This window comes from Bos grunniens, chromosome 10 (genome assembly GCF_055505025.1).
Source record: "Bos grunniens cultivar Pamir isolate PY7600 chromosome 10, Bosgru_T2T1.0, whole genome shotgun sequence".
NCBI lineage: Eukaryota > Metazoa > Chordata > Mammalia > Artiodactyla > Bovidae > Bos > Bos grunniens.
In genome coordinates this window covers 90,840,860-90,857,928 of record NC_141174.1, presented here as the reverse complement: position 1 = coordinate 90,857,928, position 17,069 = coordinate 90,840,860, and the positions used below count along the sequence as shown (strand labels likewise).

At 35.3% G+C, this 17,069-nt stretch overlaps 1 protein-coding gene across 8 annotated transcripts in view; it reads right to left on the bottom strand.

Moving 5' to 3' along the window:
• Positions 1 to 708: 708 nt before the first annotated feature.
• Positions 709 to 17,069, bottom strand: part of STYX (serine/threonine/tyrosine interacting protein) — a 53,647-nt gene continuing 37,286 nt past the window's right edge. For 6 of the 8 annotated variants that reach the window (XM_086323063.1, XM_086323064.1, XM_086323065.1 and 3 more), the window contains 2 exons: positions 6,931 to 7,024; positions 709 to 4,320 (listed from right to left, as the gene is read on the bottom strand). In XM_086323063.1, the coding sequence (XP_086179189.1) occupies positions 4,247 to 4,320; positions 6,931 to 7,024 (168 nt within the window). In that variant the 3' untranslated portion in view covers positions 709 to 4,246. Of the gene's footprint in view, positions 4,321 to 6,930; positions 7,025 to 15,551; positions 16,199 to 17,069 lie in introns of those variants that run through there. The other 2 variants (XM_086323069.1, XM_086323070.1) reach the window with 1 other exon arrangement.

Below are 17,069 nucleotides of genomic sequence, written 5' to 3'. Positions count from 1 at the left end.
AAAAGCTTGATTTTACTAAGGCATCCTGTGGGTAAACTTGAGTATGAAAAAAACTGCAGATACATTTCAGTAATACATTTTTGGGTGCTCTTCACTTTTGAAAAGGTATAATGAAGTGGCAGTTGTGATTTTTATTTTGTTCCATGTGTTCTATATATTTGTATTTTACTGACTAAAATGCACATCTTTTTTTACATGTAGCATTTGGAAATCTGGATGCATTTTATGATCAATTGTTTGTCATGATTTATTCAGCAATATTTTTGCCTTTTAGTGGGATCAAAAAGATAGTGTAGTGGTGCTGATGATGACATCTCAGATTTGATGAAGGATATTATGTAGGTAGGCTAACAAGGGGAAAACTAAAAGCATGAAGGATTTTTTTAAATGAGCTGGAAGCTGTTCTATGAATGGCCTTACCTCTGCCTTCAGACACAAATTCCCTCACTTTCAACTCCAAACTTGTTCAAATAATCATTAAAAAATATCTTGAGCCTAAACTTGGGACCTCCCTGTACTGACCTTAATTTTTATGTGTGTAATCACAGTGTTTTAGAAAATACCCTTAAGTGCTTCTCATTATCCAGTGTTCATTTGTCCTTCAGATTTAATATGTGTGTGGGATTAAAACTGGGTTACTTTTACCTAGAAGACAACAATCTAAGTAAAGCGGTTATGGCATAAGCAGTATAAATGAACTTTTCAATCTTTTTTGAGGTATAATGGCACAACAGTTTTAATACAACCACCAATTTTCACAAAATAATTTTAATACTTTGTGCCTGAGCTAGCAGCATCTTGCACTGTGACATTCCTATACATACATAATAAGCATTTTATCCAAGTACAAATGTTAAAAGCAGAGTAACTTAAGCAATTGTCTATACAAAGGTAAATAGACACTGTAGGTTATTTTTTTCTTGAATCATTTTTGCTGCATAGTAAATTGCAATTACATGTCAGTATAATGTTACTGATCTATAGAATACACTTTGAACTGTGAGGTATGGCAACTCCCTATGAGAGAGAGCTAACATGTAAACCTGAATATTTTGAGTGATTTTTTTTTTTTTTTTAGCTGCCATGGATGGGTAAGACAAAAAAAATCCAGCATTCAAAGACCCTAGCAACTTATTTTTCTAAAAAAAAAAAAAAAAAAAGATCTTTTAGTAATTTTCAGCTATTTCCTATCATTTTCTTATTGGAGCACTGATGAATGGACAAAAATATTGAGGTGAAGCTAAGTCTGCTATGGAATTATGGATTAAACAGTTATTTGAAAAAAAAAAAATCCGCCAGGTAACTGCTCATTTACTTTACATCAAGTTGAGATTTTGATATATATCTCTATATATGCATCCCAACTTTATAATTCAAGATTGCAGTTAAATACTTCTAAATTCACTTAAATTACCATGGTAATAAGACAATTAGAAACCTTATATTTTCTTTAAAAGGACATGCTTAACATTTTCTGACATTACTTCTAAACTCAGATGAAGCACAAAATCCTCCCAAAACAAATATACTGCTTTGAAAGTTAAGTGGTTGAAAGTTGGTAGCAAAAGCTATCATGGTTTAACATTTCCACCACAGAGTAGATACAAATAAACAAAGGTAACTGCTCTTTATACATCTGATATGAAATTAACACAGACCAATGGACTGAAATTACAAGGTAAGAATACTGCCATTCTAGTTGAATATTTTCAATATTTAAGTTTCATACTTTCAAAATGGACAATAAAGCAGTTCTCCTATGTTCTGATGTGATATCATTTTAAATTCTGTGCCCAGATTAATATTTAATGCTTATAATTGGGTGCTGAGTCACTCATATATTATTCAAATATTCTATAAAATAAATCATGATTGGTTAAATGTACTATAATTAGCTATCACAAAACATCAAAGGAAATAGAGGAATTATAGAAATGGAACCAAATAAAAAGAATAGGAAGAGCTACCAGAAGAACCAGTTAAACACTGGATGGAAGAATATACTTAAACTTGCAGTGTTCTTATATGAAAGAAAAGTTAAACTTTTTGTCCATATTAATTTGTCCTCAAGAAAATGAAGTCCCTTTTTCTAGTGTCTGTCTTTACAGTGCTGGGCAGGCACTTTAGTGACAACATAAAAATTACAGTGATTAAAAGTGGAAAATTACCAAATATAATTCAATAACCAAACCTGTATCCTTGGCCAGACTATTAGAGAAGATATGTATATTTTAAGAAATTAATTTAGAAAATCTTAACTGTCTCATTTTTAAAATCTAAATGGACTATTATGAAGATTCTTTTAAGCAGTTTTTGTGGAAGGAGCATCATAGATTATTAGTTTGCAAAAGAGATCTTTGCTGACCTACCCAATAGTAATCTATATACAGGGCAGCTGTGTTATCTGGCACTTTACCAACTGGAATTTCTGAACACTCAATGCAAATCTTGACTATACTAGACCACCACACCAAATGATATAACACACCAATCATACAACAGAATACAAGACCTCAAGGGACTGACAATATGCTGTTTTTAGGGTGGTAAAATAGGGGAAGGGAAGAGGAATCAGAAGAAAACCACCTGGGTCAACAGAATTAACGCTTAATTAACAAAGCAGTTTTGATTCACTTCCACTCTCCTGTTATGCTGGATAAAAAAACTTACTGTATTATTTCACCTTAGGGAGGAAAGCAAAGTAGGTAAGTTGGTATAATAGGTTACTTTATGGGGTACCTCTTGGTACCAAAGGAAGGTATGGAAATCACTCTCATCAGTAAAGCACCTCAAGAGAGGACTGAGAAAAATGAAATACAAAGGAGTTTCATTCGTGCTACCCTAAATCATCAACTATAAAAAGTTAAAACACTCCTCTCCTCCCCAACATCATACTTAAAGTAGTAAAAATGTTTTTTTAAGAACAATTTTTATATGTATAAATAAAAACATGGAGAACCTAGGATCCATAAAGTGACTTTGCTAATGCAAATTATGGGGGAAATCTGGATTAACTCAATGTAAAGAAAGAACTGATTACAACACTAATTTGTATACACTGAAGTCTTCCACAATCACTTTTCTACAAAAAATGCATCCTCAAAGAAAACTTACTGTCTGAGCCAGAACAATCTCACAGAATCATTAAGACAACATAAAATGAAGGAGTAAAATGTTCCATATTCCAAATAATTTTACTCAGGTTTCTTCAAGCCTTAAGACTTTCAGTTTAATTTATGGTTAAAAAAAATTATAGAAAAATGTTCAAAACTTTTCACTGTTCTACATACTAATTTAGAGGTCATAAGGATTTATTTACTTATTTTTTCTAATGAAGCAAGGCACTTTTCTTTTTGGGGCTTTGTTTAGGAAAAATAGTGCTACATTGGTTTATTATATTTAGAACCATTTTGGACAAAGAAAAAATCGGCTACACGACTCCGAAAAGAAGAAACAGAACATTTGGCTTTTAAGAACGCTAAAGGAAAGTCACTTGAAAGTTGAAAACTCTCCTTGTATTGGTGAACATCTGGTATTATAAAGCAAACATTTTCCTTTGTTCATTAAACTTTTTCTTTCTACAGAATAAAATTAGGAAGGTAATAGGAAAGGAAGCAATACTTGGATCATGTTAAAATAAGGACAGTTGGCTGTCATGATTTAAAGATTATTAATAAGGGATCAAGAAGTTTAAAAAAAGATAAACTATTGAATTATACTAAAAAAGAAATGTGGCAGATTCCTACATTTGTTAATGTTTCTGTAAGAGGCTCCATCATAAAATTGAACTGTAAAATTATTTTTAAAATGTAATATGTAGAACATAAAATGAATTTTTAGCAAACTTTAGGAAATTCTTTTGTTATAAATTACCCAGATTTTATAAACAAATCCCCCCTAACTTGCATTTTGTTTAAAGTAACAACTTTATATCATACAAATAAATTTCAAGTATGAAAAGTGCATTATTGCAATAATACCTCTTTGCAAGTCCAAAATTCTTGGTTTATAATAAAACTGTAAAGAATTTAAAAAAAAAAAAAAAAAGGAGTAAAACCATCAGTGCCATCTATTGCAGAAGTCCAACATCTTAAAATGTTGCTCAACAAGTCGCAGAGAAACACGTCTGGAAGCAACATATAATTGAAAAGAAACTACTTGTGTTTTTACCATTTTACATTATTACTGTCTGTAGTATTTTTCTCCTCAAATAGAAATTCACATCCTCTATAATGCTGCTCTTGAATCAGCCATTCTGCGCAGCTGCCACTTGCATGTTTCCAAAATCATCTTCTTCTTCATGTGTTCTCTTCAAACTGCCTAAAAGTTATTGCATGAACACAACATATGGTATAATGGGAACTTAAATAAATTCATTCATTAGAATGTTACAGCTAGGAAAGGCTTCATTTTTCATGAAGTGTTATATATATGACAATGAAAATTTCATGACTGAATTTTTAATAAACCTTTGTACTGATAAAATACTTTTGTTACAAATAACCCAAAGAACTTTGTATCTTCGTGACATCATCCCTCTTAATAATTATTAAGGTATTTTATATAATGAACATTAATTTTTAAAATAATGGTTCATAAATATTTGGTTACCATTTTCTAGGCATCCATCATAAACATGTGACTCTGAACATATTACTTATGAACTTCATATAACTTTATGAAGTTATAATTTGTATAATTTTATTTTGTAGATGTAATTATCCTTTTGCTTCACAGATGCTGTCAAAAATGTTTTTCCAGTGAAACTGATTGTTATCAACAAGTGTAGAATTGGAAGGAAGGCATGTAGCAGATAAGAGAATTTCTTTTATCTACTCCTCATATCATAGTCTGCTAGTACAGGAATTTCCCACACAGAGTATGTGTGGGATTGTATATGCCCAACAATCATAATCAAGAAATTTGAGTCTCAATGGAGGAAAACTTTAGGGAACAACTGAACTGGTAAAGGGTTTGCTGCGTTATCTGCCAAATAGTTACATCACCTTAAACTTATGCCCTAAAAGTTGTGCTAAATCATGGTTAGTGTTAGTCCAGAGGGTGGATTGGATTCCGAAGGGAAACTAGTATTTCACTACAAGATTAATAAAAAAAGAACAGAAATATAGTACTGATGGAATAAAGAAGAAAATATGCTAGTCATTAAAATAAGTCTAAATGTGTGCATACGTGCTAAGTCGCTTCAGTTGTGTCCAATCTTTGTGACCCTATAGACTGCAGCCCACTAGGTTCCTCTGTCCATGGGATTCTCCAGGCAGTAATACCGGAGTAGGTTGCCATGCCCTCCTCCAGGGGAATCTTCCTGACCCAGGGATTGAACTTGTGTCTCTTATGTCTCCTGCATTGGCAGCTAGGCTCTTTACCATTAGCACCACCTGGAAAGCCTTAAGTCTAAATACAGCTGTTATAACAGATTCAGATGCAGTGCTACATCTGCATTCTACTAAAGGAGGTTGAGAGACATAGCTAGCTAATTCAAGGCAGAAAGTGAGGAGGTACAGATAAAGTTCTATGGCAGAATAACTAGAAGTTAGAGGAAGAATAAGTTAATCATCATGTTTTCTTGAGGCAACGACATCTGAACCAAGTTTTTATGGAGAGACTGGATGTGATGCTTTCTAGGTGGAGAATAGAATACACACGGGTAACCATTAGTAGCTCAGTTTTCTGCAGTACATATATAGAGGTACAGTGAGAGATACAAATAAAGATCAAAAGGGCCTTTAATTACTATCTGTGATGTGTTTGCTTCAGTAAAAAATTAAGCCAACGAAGACTTTTAGACAAGAAGAAAACCACTATTAGAATTATCTTTCATGAAAATATGTCTGGCCACAATGTATGGAACATGTAGGATGGGAGGCCAATACAGACCTGAACTATACTGAGATTAAAGGTATTATAAAAAGAAAGAATTTTTGTTACTGAAGAAACAGAGCCTCCCATTTTGGAAAATGATTACATAGAAGTTGCAAACTAAAGAGTCAATGACAAGTAGGAAGTTAAGCTTGAAGTGTGGTTACATAGTTTCATCAACTAAGGAGGTACAATATAGTGCTGGACTTGTGGATGAGATCACCAGTGTTCAATTTCTAAATCCAACACTAACCAGGTATGTAACCTATTTTTCCTAACTTAAAAGGCTGTTGGTGCAAATAAGACTGAAAGGAACTCTGGGAGAGAAAAATAATAAACTAATAAATTCCATGAATGCTCTAATAAAAAGAAAGGAGACAAAAAAGGGTAGCAAGGTCTTGGAGAGGAATGTAAACGTTAAAAGATTTTGAGAGCATGCCTGAATCATTAAATGGGGGAGGAAACACTCTAAAATAGGGAGGAAAAAAGGACAGATATTTATGGCAACAGAGAAACTGAGTCACCCTGCTTTCACTTACTAGCCACCTTTTATTTTCAATAAGATCACCTAAGTCTATTTAGGGCCTCCGGTACCAGACCCCTCTTATTATTTTAATCTTTCCAACACAGTTATACTACTTAATTGTGGAGAAGGGAATGACAACTCACTCCAATATTCTAGACTGGAGAATTCCATGGACAGAGGAGCCTGGTGGGCTACAGTCCATGGGGTCACAAAGAGTTGGACACCACTGAGCAACTGACACTTTCACTTTAAACTACTTAAAGATTTAAAGGTCAACAAAATGGAAATCTGATCTTCCAACCAGCATGTTCTACTTAACTAGTGGCATACACACAGAAGCTCAGTATAATATATAATTAATTATAAAATTAAAATTAGAAATTATTTTAATTCAATAGCCCATCCAAAAGTTTCTAAACAATTTAAATTGCTCAGTGTAACTTGCTAATGAGTGACAGATGCATCTTCTCTTCTACTTTTCATATCATCTATCTCCCCAAATTTCTCCAAAATGAAAAAATCCTTACCTGTGGAGCCAGAATGAACAGATAATGACCTTTCTATCTGAAGTGGTGACATCATCTGTATTGTTAATTTTGCTAGGTAGATGGCTTCATATTCCTAGAAAAGATTTTAATTAACTTGAGTATACATTTAACTTTAGTATACAATTAACTTGAGTATACATTTAAATTCTTGGATACCCAAAACAAAATGAAATTTAAAAAGTGGTTAATGCATGCATTATTGGTATTCTTAGTTTATACTGAAAACTCCAGTGCCATATGGCTGTAAGAGAAATGCTTAAAATTCCTATCTTATAATTTCATATATACTGATGAGACTATAAATCAAATCAAGCCAATAGCCTGCACTAGGGTATCACACACTGAACTAGCAATCAGGACATATTCCCTGCCACTGGGGCAGATCTCTGACTTAAGAAGAAAATGAAATAAAATATTAAAAAAATCAGACTAATATAAAGTACTTAATGGATTCAAGTATATTCAGTTCAGTCACTCATTCATGTCTGACTCTTTGTGACCCCATTGACCGCACCCTGCCCATCACCAACTCCTGGAGCTTGCTCAAACTCATTGAGTTGGTGGTGCCATCCAACCATCTCATCCTCTGTTGTCCTCTTCTCCTCCCACCTTCAATCTTCAAGCATATATCTGGTTCAAGTATGTATCTGGTTCTAATTTCTTAAAATCAATAGTCCTCGACTTCCAGTTAAAGATGAAATAATAAAAGCATTCATGTACCTTCTTTCCTTAAAGGGAGGAGATAGAACAAGATATATAGAGAACTCCTGATTTGATGAAACTATAAAACATCGATAACCCTGAATATGAGAAAGAAGAGTAAGGAAAAAAGAACAGTGCCTACCTTTATGACAGAAGAAAGAGAATTAGGAAGAGGCCTCAAGAGGACTTTTGGAATTCTGGAAAATGTTCAATTTCATTATCTGGATGGTAGTTACATGGATGTTTGTTTACACTTTATGCACTTACATATGTGTATTATATTTCACAATAATATTAAAAAAATGGAACCAGACTAAGCTATGCACAGAAAATACCTGGCTGCATATATCAAACAAAGTGGGTACAATTTAGAGTTCTCCAAAAAGGGTGGCAGACCTAAGACAAATCTTAGAAGCCCCTGCATAGTATGAAGTATGTGTGGGTCTATCAAGGAAAATGTGAACATCCACACCTGGCATTTTTGCAAGAAGCAAGCCTGGTGGAGGAGAAACTGTTGCCAAGCATCTGCTAATCTTGGTCAGCTAAAAGTAAAAACTAAATCACTAATTCTCAGGCTGACTATACCTGAGGATCACCTGAAAAGTCTTAAAACCAGTATATATATACTCAGCTTACCCCTCTCCTTGGCTGCCCCCTTTCCAGTGATTCTCATTTAATGGTATGGGTAAAGTTCCCCAGGTGACTCCAATGTGCATGTAGTATTTATGAACCTAAAAAGGAAAAACCTGTGACAGAGGGGCTCCTTTTCTCCACTCACTGAGTAGATTCATACTAGTGGGAAAAACTGTTGGTGAGAAGGTCTTCCAAAACAACTGGGAAAATTTAAGCTGCCTATATTTCCCAATCTCTCCCCAAAACTTTATTATTGGGAAAATGGCTTATCTAAGAAGAATGCCTCCAGTTCGAAGATGACCAATAATCAAAAATGAACCAATATAAGTCTTATGTAAAAGTGTTTCTAAGGGGAAAAAAGCAACATTATAACCAAAGTCCATATATGAAGAAAACTGCATGAAAATTACACGAGGCAGGTGAAAATTGTGAATAATTCTCCATAAAATCAATGAGATAACGGCATTTCTGAAACAAGTTCAAAGAAGAGATAAAAGGACTCATGGAAGAAATTTAACAATGAAAGAGATGACGTAACTCTTAGAGCTCAATAGAAAAACAGAAAGAAGAAAATAAACCACAGAAATAATGACTGTAAGAGAATCAACAAAGAGGAGAACGGACCATACCATGCAATTCTAGCACATTATTAATGTACCTCTTTCTCCTGGATTGTTCCCAACAGCACATGAATATGCCCTTTCCTACCATATTAGAAAACAAACAAAATGCCCCTCTTAATCCCAGTTTCCCCTCCAGCTACTGTTTTTCCGTTTTCCCCTTTTAATTTCTGGAAATATCTGTTCTGCCTGTTCACATTCCTCTCTTCCCATTATGCTTATAAGCCCCATTCCACAAAAACTTGTTTGTCAAGGGCACTGATCACTTCGTGCTCCTACTCAATGTCAGTTCTCAGCCCTTACTTAACCTATTATCAACCTCTGAAACAAAGGATCATCTCCTACTCTTAAAATGCCTTCTCCACTTGACTTCCCAAGCACCAGACCATCCTGGTTTTCTTCCCAACTCACTGGCCACTCTTTTCAGCCTCCTCTGCTGATTCCCCATCTCCCCAATCTCTACATGTTGGGAGTACATTAAGTTTCTGTTTTTGAAGTCCTTTTCTACCCACACTCCCTTCTCTGGTGATCTCACTCAGTTTTAAAGCTTTCAATAGCATCCATATACCGAAAACCCCTATATATAAGGTTCTTTCTCATAAACACCAGGCTTATATGCAGACCTGCCCACTATCTAATAGCTCTCTTAACCTTAACATGACCAAAAAGTCTCAATTTTATTCCCTTCAAATTTCATGCAGTTTCTCCTATACAAGTAAGCAACAGTTCCTCTTCCAGTTGTTCAGACTAAAAGGCTTAGAATCATCCCAGTCTCTCTTCTCCAATCCAACAGCAAATTCTGTAAGCTATACTGTCAAGTAAATCCAGAATCTGATCTCTTTTCATCAACAATCACCTCTGTCTAAATCCGTATTCTCTCCTAACTCCCATCACTCCATAGCCTCGTAATTTATGTATTTGCTTCTGCCCTAACCCCAACAACCCTTACAGTATATATACATGGTATACTACATTTAACACAGATGACCCAGTTTATTCCTTCACTTAAAGGCCTTATTTATAATGGCCTATAAATGCCTATCACGTGGCCCCTTACCTCCCAGGTTTAATCTATTATTACTATTCATTTGCTCACTCTGTTCCAGCTATACTGACCTCCTCACACTTCTTGAAAATACTAGGCATACTCCCATCTCAAGGCACCTGCACATATTCCTTCTATCTAGAATGCTTTCCCCCAAGTACCGAAATAGCTCATTCTCTTAATTTCTTCAGGTCTTTGGTCAAATAACATTTTTGCAATAAGGCCTTTTCTTATCACCTTTCAAAAATGCAATTAATGTCTCACTTCTTTATATGACCTTAACGGCTCTCTTATTTTCCTCTGTGACCTATTACCATATGATCTACTACTTTTGTGTTGTTGTAGTTTAGTCATTCCGTCTGACTCTTTGTGACCCAATGGACTGAAGCCCACCAGGCTCCTCTGTCCATGGGATTTCTCTGGCAAGGATACTGCCATTTCCTTCTCCATAACCTCCTATATTTTAGTTTGCTGCTACTAAGTCGCTTCAGTCACGTCCGACTCTGTGCGACCCCATAGATGGCAGCCCACTAGGTTGGTTTACTGTCTAATTCATTAAAATAAGTTTTATGAAGTCAGGGATTTGTCTGTTTTGTTCTCTGCTTTACTGCCACTGCTTATAACAATGTCAAATAAACATCTGATGAAACAACAAAGCATGGGAATGGAAAGAAAAGCTTGCCAAAAATCAAGCCAAAAGACAAAAAAACAAAGTTGAAAATAAATACAGAGAAAATGGTAGATATGGAAGAAAAAAAGAAAACAATATAAAATATGTCTCTGGGAGAAAAAAACAGGCAAGTGAAAAAGAACAACAATAGCCAAATACGTATAGAAGAAAACTTTCTGTAATAAGGGAAGATGTGAATCTCTAAGTGGTAAGGGCATATTATGACTAAAAGGAAATTAATATAGAACAATCAAAAAGATATACTTAATAAAGCATCCTATGCTCATCCAGAAAACAGCTCCTCCTTCTAATCAAGTCTTCTAAGAGGGAAGAATTTTAAAAATTAAGCTCCCTTCAGACTTCTCTAGGACAATTATTCAATGTTAGGTCTGTGTAGAAACTCATAAGAGAAAAAGTATTAAAATTTTTTTAATCTAGCCAAGTGCCATTCAAACATAAACACAACAGAGCTTCCCTGGTGGTCCAGTGATTAAGACTCCATACTTCCACTGCAGACGGCATGGCTTTGATCCCTGGTCAGGCAACTAAGATCCCACATGCCATGCAGTGTGGCCAAAACAAACATAAGAGCAAGAGAAAAACATTTTCCAAAATGCTAGGACTTAAGTTTCGAAGAACTCTTCTTGAAAATAATGTTCAAACTCCAGGAGTTGAATAAGGAGGCTAAAATCCTACTTAAATATAGAACTCAGCATGAACAATGAGAAAATGCGGTTATAGCATAGAATGCAAATATTATAATTTGTAACAATGTAGAAAAAGTAAAAGCCGGGAAATGTAACAGGACATAGTTTAAGTGGATGATCCTATATTGCTAAGTAAAAAGAGGTACCATATTTAAATATTTTTAAAAGTGTAAGCAGTATCTCCTAGAAGAACTAAGATTAGTATCAACAAAATAGGTTGTGGAGGGGAAGGAGGAAAGTAGAGGTATATAAATTTTTATCTTTTATACTGGAAATCCATTGATAGTTATTTAAATGTGATAACTCAAGGAACATATGTATATACTATAAAGTTAGATTGTGCCCATTAAGTAAACAACTTATAAATTTAAAAGTATCAAAATACAAACAAAAAATTCATCAATTTATAGTGAAAAGTTCAAAAAAGATGTATTTTGAGAAAGCATGATATGAAAATAAAATGACAGACAAAAGTGTATGTCATTTTTAGTACAAAAAAGTGGGATAAATTCACCTATTAAAGAAAAATATGAGTAAAAAATCAAAATAACAAAATCCAGCCATAGGGCACATACAAGAAATGCATGTAAAACAAAGCGATTTAGAAAGGTGGAAAGAAAAGCAATGAAGAAACTCACAAGACAAATGCAAACAAAAAAGGATCACAATATTAAGGTTAATTTCAAAGTAAAATAACTGGACAATAAACATATAACTACAATGAAGATCTAACTTGAATTTTATCTATGAAATAATGCAGCACTAAAATTGGCAAAGAAACTAGAGGAAATAAAGAAGTAAACAGAAACAGAACAAAGGGAGTTTCAGTTCACCTCTAAGCCCCCAAAAGATGAAGTGAACAAATACAATGTACCCTCTGTATCCATGAATGAAGAACCCACAGATACACAGAACTGACTGTACTATGCCATTTTACATGAGATTTGGAATCCATGGTGAGGGAGTGTGTATGGCCCTGGAACCAATTCCTCACAGATATAGAAGGACGACTGCAGACTGAATTTTATGCCCTGAAAACAGAGAATATATCTTCTTTTCCAATAGTCATAATAACAACTGTTTATTATACCACAAAGAAAACATTTAAAATTTAGTTATATGATTTATGAAAAAAACTCTCAAACGTGAAGTAAAAATAAAATCAAAAGTGAAATGACAGAATATCAAGTTATAACAAGAATAAAAACATTACATAGCAAAATTTATAGAGGATATATAGAATCAGTTCAGTTCAGTTCAGTCGCTCAGTCGTGTCCGACTCTTTGTGACCCCATGAATCACAGCACGCCAGGCCTCCCTGTCCATCACCAACTCCCGGAGTCCACCCAAACCCATGTCCATCGAGTCAGTGATGCCATCCAGCCATCTCATCCTCTGTTGTTCCCTTCTCCTCCGGCCCCCAATCCCTCCCAGCATCAGAGTCTTTTCCAATGAGTCATATGGCTAAAGAAATGCTAAGAGGATAATTTACAGTCTTGAATTCTTATAGCTCAAGACCCGAGTTTGACCCCTGGGTTGGGAGGATATCCTGGAGAAGGGACTGGCTACCCACTCCAGTATTCTTGTCTGGAGAATCTCAAGAACAGAGGGATATATAGTCCATGGGGTCACAAAGAGTCAGAGATGACTGAGCGACTAAGCATGCAACTGAGAAAATCCACAAAAGAATAACAGCAGCAGCAGCAAAAACAACAAAAACCTAAGGAAAGCACAAAGCAAGAAGAAATTCAAATACAGAAATTATATAAACAAACCAGATAAAGGGGAAAAAGAAAGCACTGATATACAAAATTAGAAAAAAAGAATGAAAAAAATAACCAAAGAAATTAGAAGATATCAAAAAATGCAAAACATTATTTTCCTCAATTTTATCTCAAATCCAGTGAAATTATATAGAAGATTATGAAATCATCCAAAGTGACCTAAACAGGCTATGAAAATCAGACCTAGCCATTAACCAAATGAAGAAAGCTGTCCAAGAATTGGTTCACCCTCAAAATATATGAATGAATGTAATAATGAATAACTGAATTAAATTGAAAAAATCAAGGTCCAGTGATTTCACAGGTACTATATATCAAACATTAAGAAGCAGGTAACTCCAATCTAATTTAAATTGTTCTAGAGCAAATAAAGAGAAAGCAAGTTTTCATTTTAAACATGAGAAAAATGTGACAGACACTCTAACCAGAAGATGGTAGTACAGAAAAAAAAAATTACAAACCAGTATAACTTATTCAACTAATTCCAAAATCTTAAAAAAAAAAAAAAATTTGACAAACAGAATCTAGCAACACATTAATGGAATACAGTCTACCATAGCAAAGTGAGATTCATTTGTGAATCAAAATGATTCAAAATTAACAAGTCTAGCATCAGATCAGATCAGATCAGTCGCTCAGTCGTGTCCGACCCTTTGCGATCCCATGAATTGCAGCACGCCAGGCCTCCCTGTCCATCACCAACCCCCAGAGTTCACCGAACTCATGTCCATCGAGTCAGTGATGCCATCCAGCCATCTCATCCTCTCTGGTCCCCTTCTCCTCTTGCCCCCAATCCCTCCCAGCATCAGAGACTTTTCCAATGAGTCAACTCTTCGCATGAGGTGGCCAAAGTACAGGAGTTTCAGCTTTAGCATCATTCCTTCCAAAGAAATCCCAGGGCCGATATCCTTCAGAATGGACTGGTTGGATCTCCTTGCAGTCCAAGGGACTCTCAAGAGTCTTCTCCAACACCACAGTTCAAAAGCATCAATTCTTCAGTGCTCAGCCTTCTTCACAGTCCAACTCTCACATCCATACATGACCACAGGAAAAACCATAGCCTTGACTAGACGAACCTTTGTTGGCAAAGTAACGTCTCTGCTTTTCAATATGCTATCTAGGTTGGTCATAACTTTCCTTCGAAGGAGTAAGAGTCTTTTAATTTCATGGCTGCAGTCACCATCTGCAGTGATTTTGGAGCCCAGAAAAGTAAAGTCTGACACTGTTTCCCCATCTATTTCCCTTGAAGTGATGGGACTGGATGCCATGATCTTCGTCTTCTGAATGTTGAGCTTTAAGCCAACTTTTTCAGTCTCCACTTTCACTTTCATCAAGAGGTTTTTTAGTTCCTCTTCACTTTCTGCCATAAGGGTGGTGTCATCTGCATATCTGAGGTTATTGATATTTCTCCTGGCAATCTTGATTCCAGCTTGTGTTTCTTCCAGTCCAGCATTTCTCATGATGTACTCTGCATAGAAGTTAAATAAGCAGGGTGACAATATACAGCCTTGATGTACTCCTTTTCCTATTTGGAACCAGTCTGTTGTTCCATGTCCAGTTCTAACTGTTGCTTCCTGACCTGCATACAAATTTCTCAAGAGGCAGGTCAGGTGGTCTGGTATTCCCATCTCTTTCAGAATTTTCCACAGTTTGTTGTGATCCACACAGTCAAAGGCTTTGGCATAGTCAATAAAGCAGAAATAGATGTTTTTCTGGAACTCTCTTGCTTTTTCCATGATCCAGTGGATGTTGGCAATTTGATCTCTGGTTCCTCTGCCTTTTCTAAAACCAGCTTGAACATCAGGAAGTTCACAGTTCACATATTGCTGAAGCCTGGCTTGGAGAATTTTGAGCATTACTTTACTAGCGTGTGAGATGAGTGCAACTGTGCGGTAGTTTGAGCATTCTTTGGCATTGCCTTTCTTTGGGATTGGAATGAAAACTGACCTTTCCCAGTCCTGTGGCCACTGCTGAGTTTTCCAAATTTGCTGGCATATTGAGTGCAGCACTTTCACAGCATCATCTTTCAGGATTTGGAATAGTTCAACTGGAATTCTATCACCTCCACTAGCTTTGTTCGTAGTGATGCTTTCTAAGGCCCACTTGACTTCACATTCCAGGATGTCTGGCTCTAGGTCAGTGATCACACCATCGTGATTATCTGTGTCACAAAGATCTTTTTTGTACAGTTTTTCTGTGTATTCTTGCCATCTCTTCTTAATATCTTCTGCTTCTGTTAGGTCCATACCATTTCTGTCCTTTATCGAGCCCATCTTTGCATGAAATGTTCCTTTGGTATCTCTAATTTTCTTGAAGAGATCTCTAGTCTTTCCCATTCTGTTGTTTTCCTCTATTTCTTTGCATTGATCACTGAAGAAGGCTTTCTTATCTCTTCTTGCTATTCTTTGGAACTCTGCATTCAGATGTTTATATCTTTCCTTTTCTTCTTTGCTTTTCACTTCTCTTCTTTTCACAGCTATTTGTAAGGCCTCCCCAGACAGCCATTTTGCTTTTTTGCATTTCTTTTCCATGGGGATGGTCTTGATCCCTGTCTCCTGTATAATGTCACGAACCTCAGTCCATAGTTCATCAGGCACTCTATCTATCAGATCTAGGCCCTTAAATCTATTTCTCACTTGCACTGTATAATCAGAAGGGATTTGATTTAGGTCATACCTGAATGGTCTAGGTCTAGCATTATGTGATTCAATTCACCATATTAATTACTTAAAGGACCGAAACTAGAGTCATTTCATAAAAAAATGTTTTAAGTTAAAAATCAGTATCTATTCCCGATAAAAAAATCTTTTAAATATGCACAAGCAAATAATCACTGAAACACACACAGTGCAATAATAAAAGCAATGAAATTGAAATCAAGAATAAAGTAAGTATGAATATCACACCACTATTACTTATCCAATTGTTGTGATACAATGACCATCAAGTGAGAAAGAAAAAAAATTAGAAAAGAGGCAAAATTATTATGATTTGAAGATGAAAATGGAGGATAATCAACTGGAAAATTCTTTAAATTTGGTCCTAGAGTTTAGTAAGGTTGCCAATTAAAAACATAAACAGCTTTCCTATAAAAAAAAAAAAATAAGCAATTAGAAAACACACTAGAAAGATATTTGAAAAAACAATTTTAATTATAATGGAGTAAAAGAAAATAGCTAGGAATAAATTTCATAAGAAAAACATATATTTTATACAAGGAAAACTTTAAAACACTAAAGGACACAGAAATTGACTTGAATAAATGGAACATACTCTTAGAAACATACTCTTTGAAAAATTTAAAGGTGTCAATTCTTTCTGCACCCTTTCCAGTAAAGATCACACCACAAAATATGTGTTAAGAACTTGCCAGGAAATTTTCGGAAAGAACATTAATGAGGAAATCTTGATTAAATTACTTAATATAAGTAATACAGACTACTTACAAATATTATAGCATTTAAAACTTTGATACAAAGGCAGCAATAAGCAGATCAATGGAACAAAATACAAAGTCAGAAACAGACTCGTGTGGATTTAAAATTTGGTATATAATAAAAATGGCATTTCAAATCATTGGCTGTGCTGTGCTTAAGTCGCTCAGTCGTGTCCAACTCTTTGCAATCCCATGCACTGTACGTAGCTCACCAGGCTCCTCTGTCCATGGAGAGTCTCCAGGCAAGAACACTGGAGTGGGTTGCCATGCCCTCCCCCAGGGGATCTTCCCAACCCAGGGAGCAAACTCAAGTCTCCTGCACTGCAGGTGGATTCTTTATTATCTGAGCCACGAGGGAAGCCTTCAAATCACTGGCTACAGATAAATTTTCTACAAAGAATCCTTATAAACCAATGAGAAAAAGACCAACAACATGTTAGAAAAACGGGCAAACTACAAGCAGCTGCCACTTTTACCACCATGACAACAATGGTCCAAAAGTTTCATGAAACTTGCTGTTG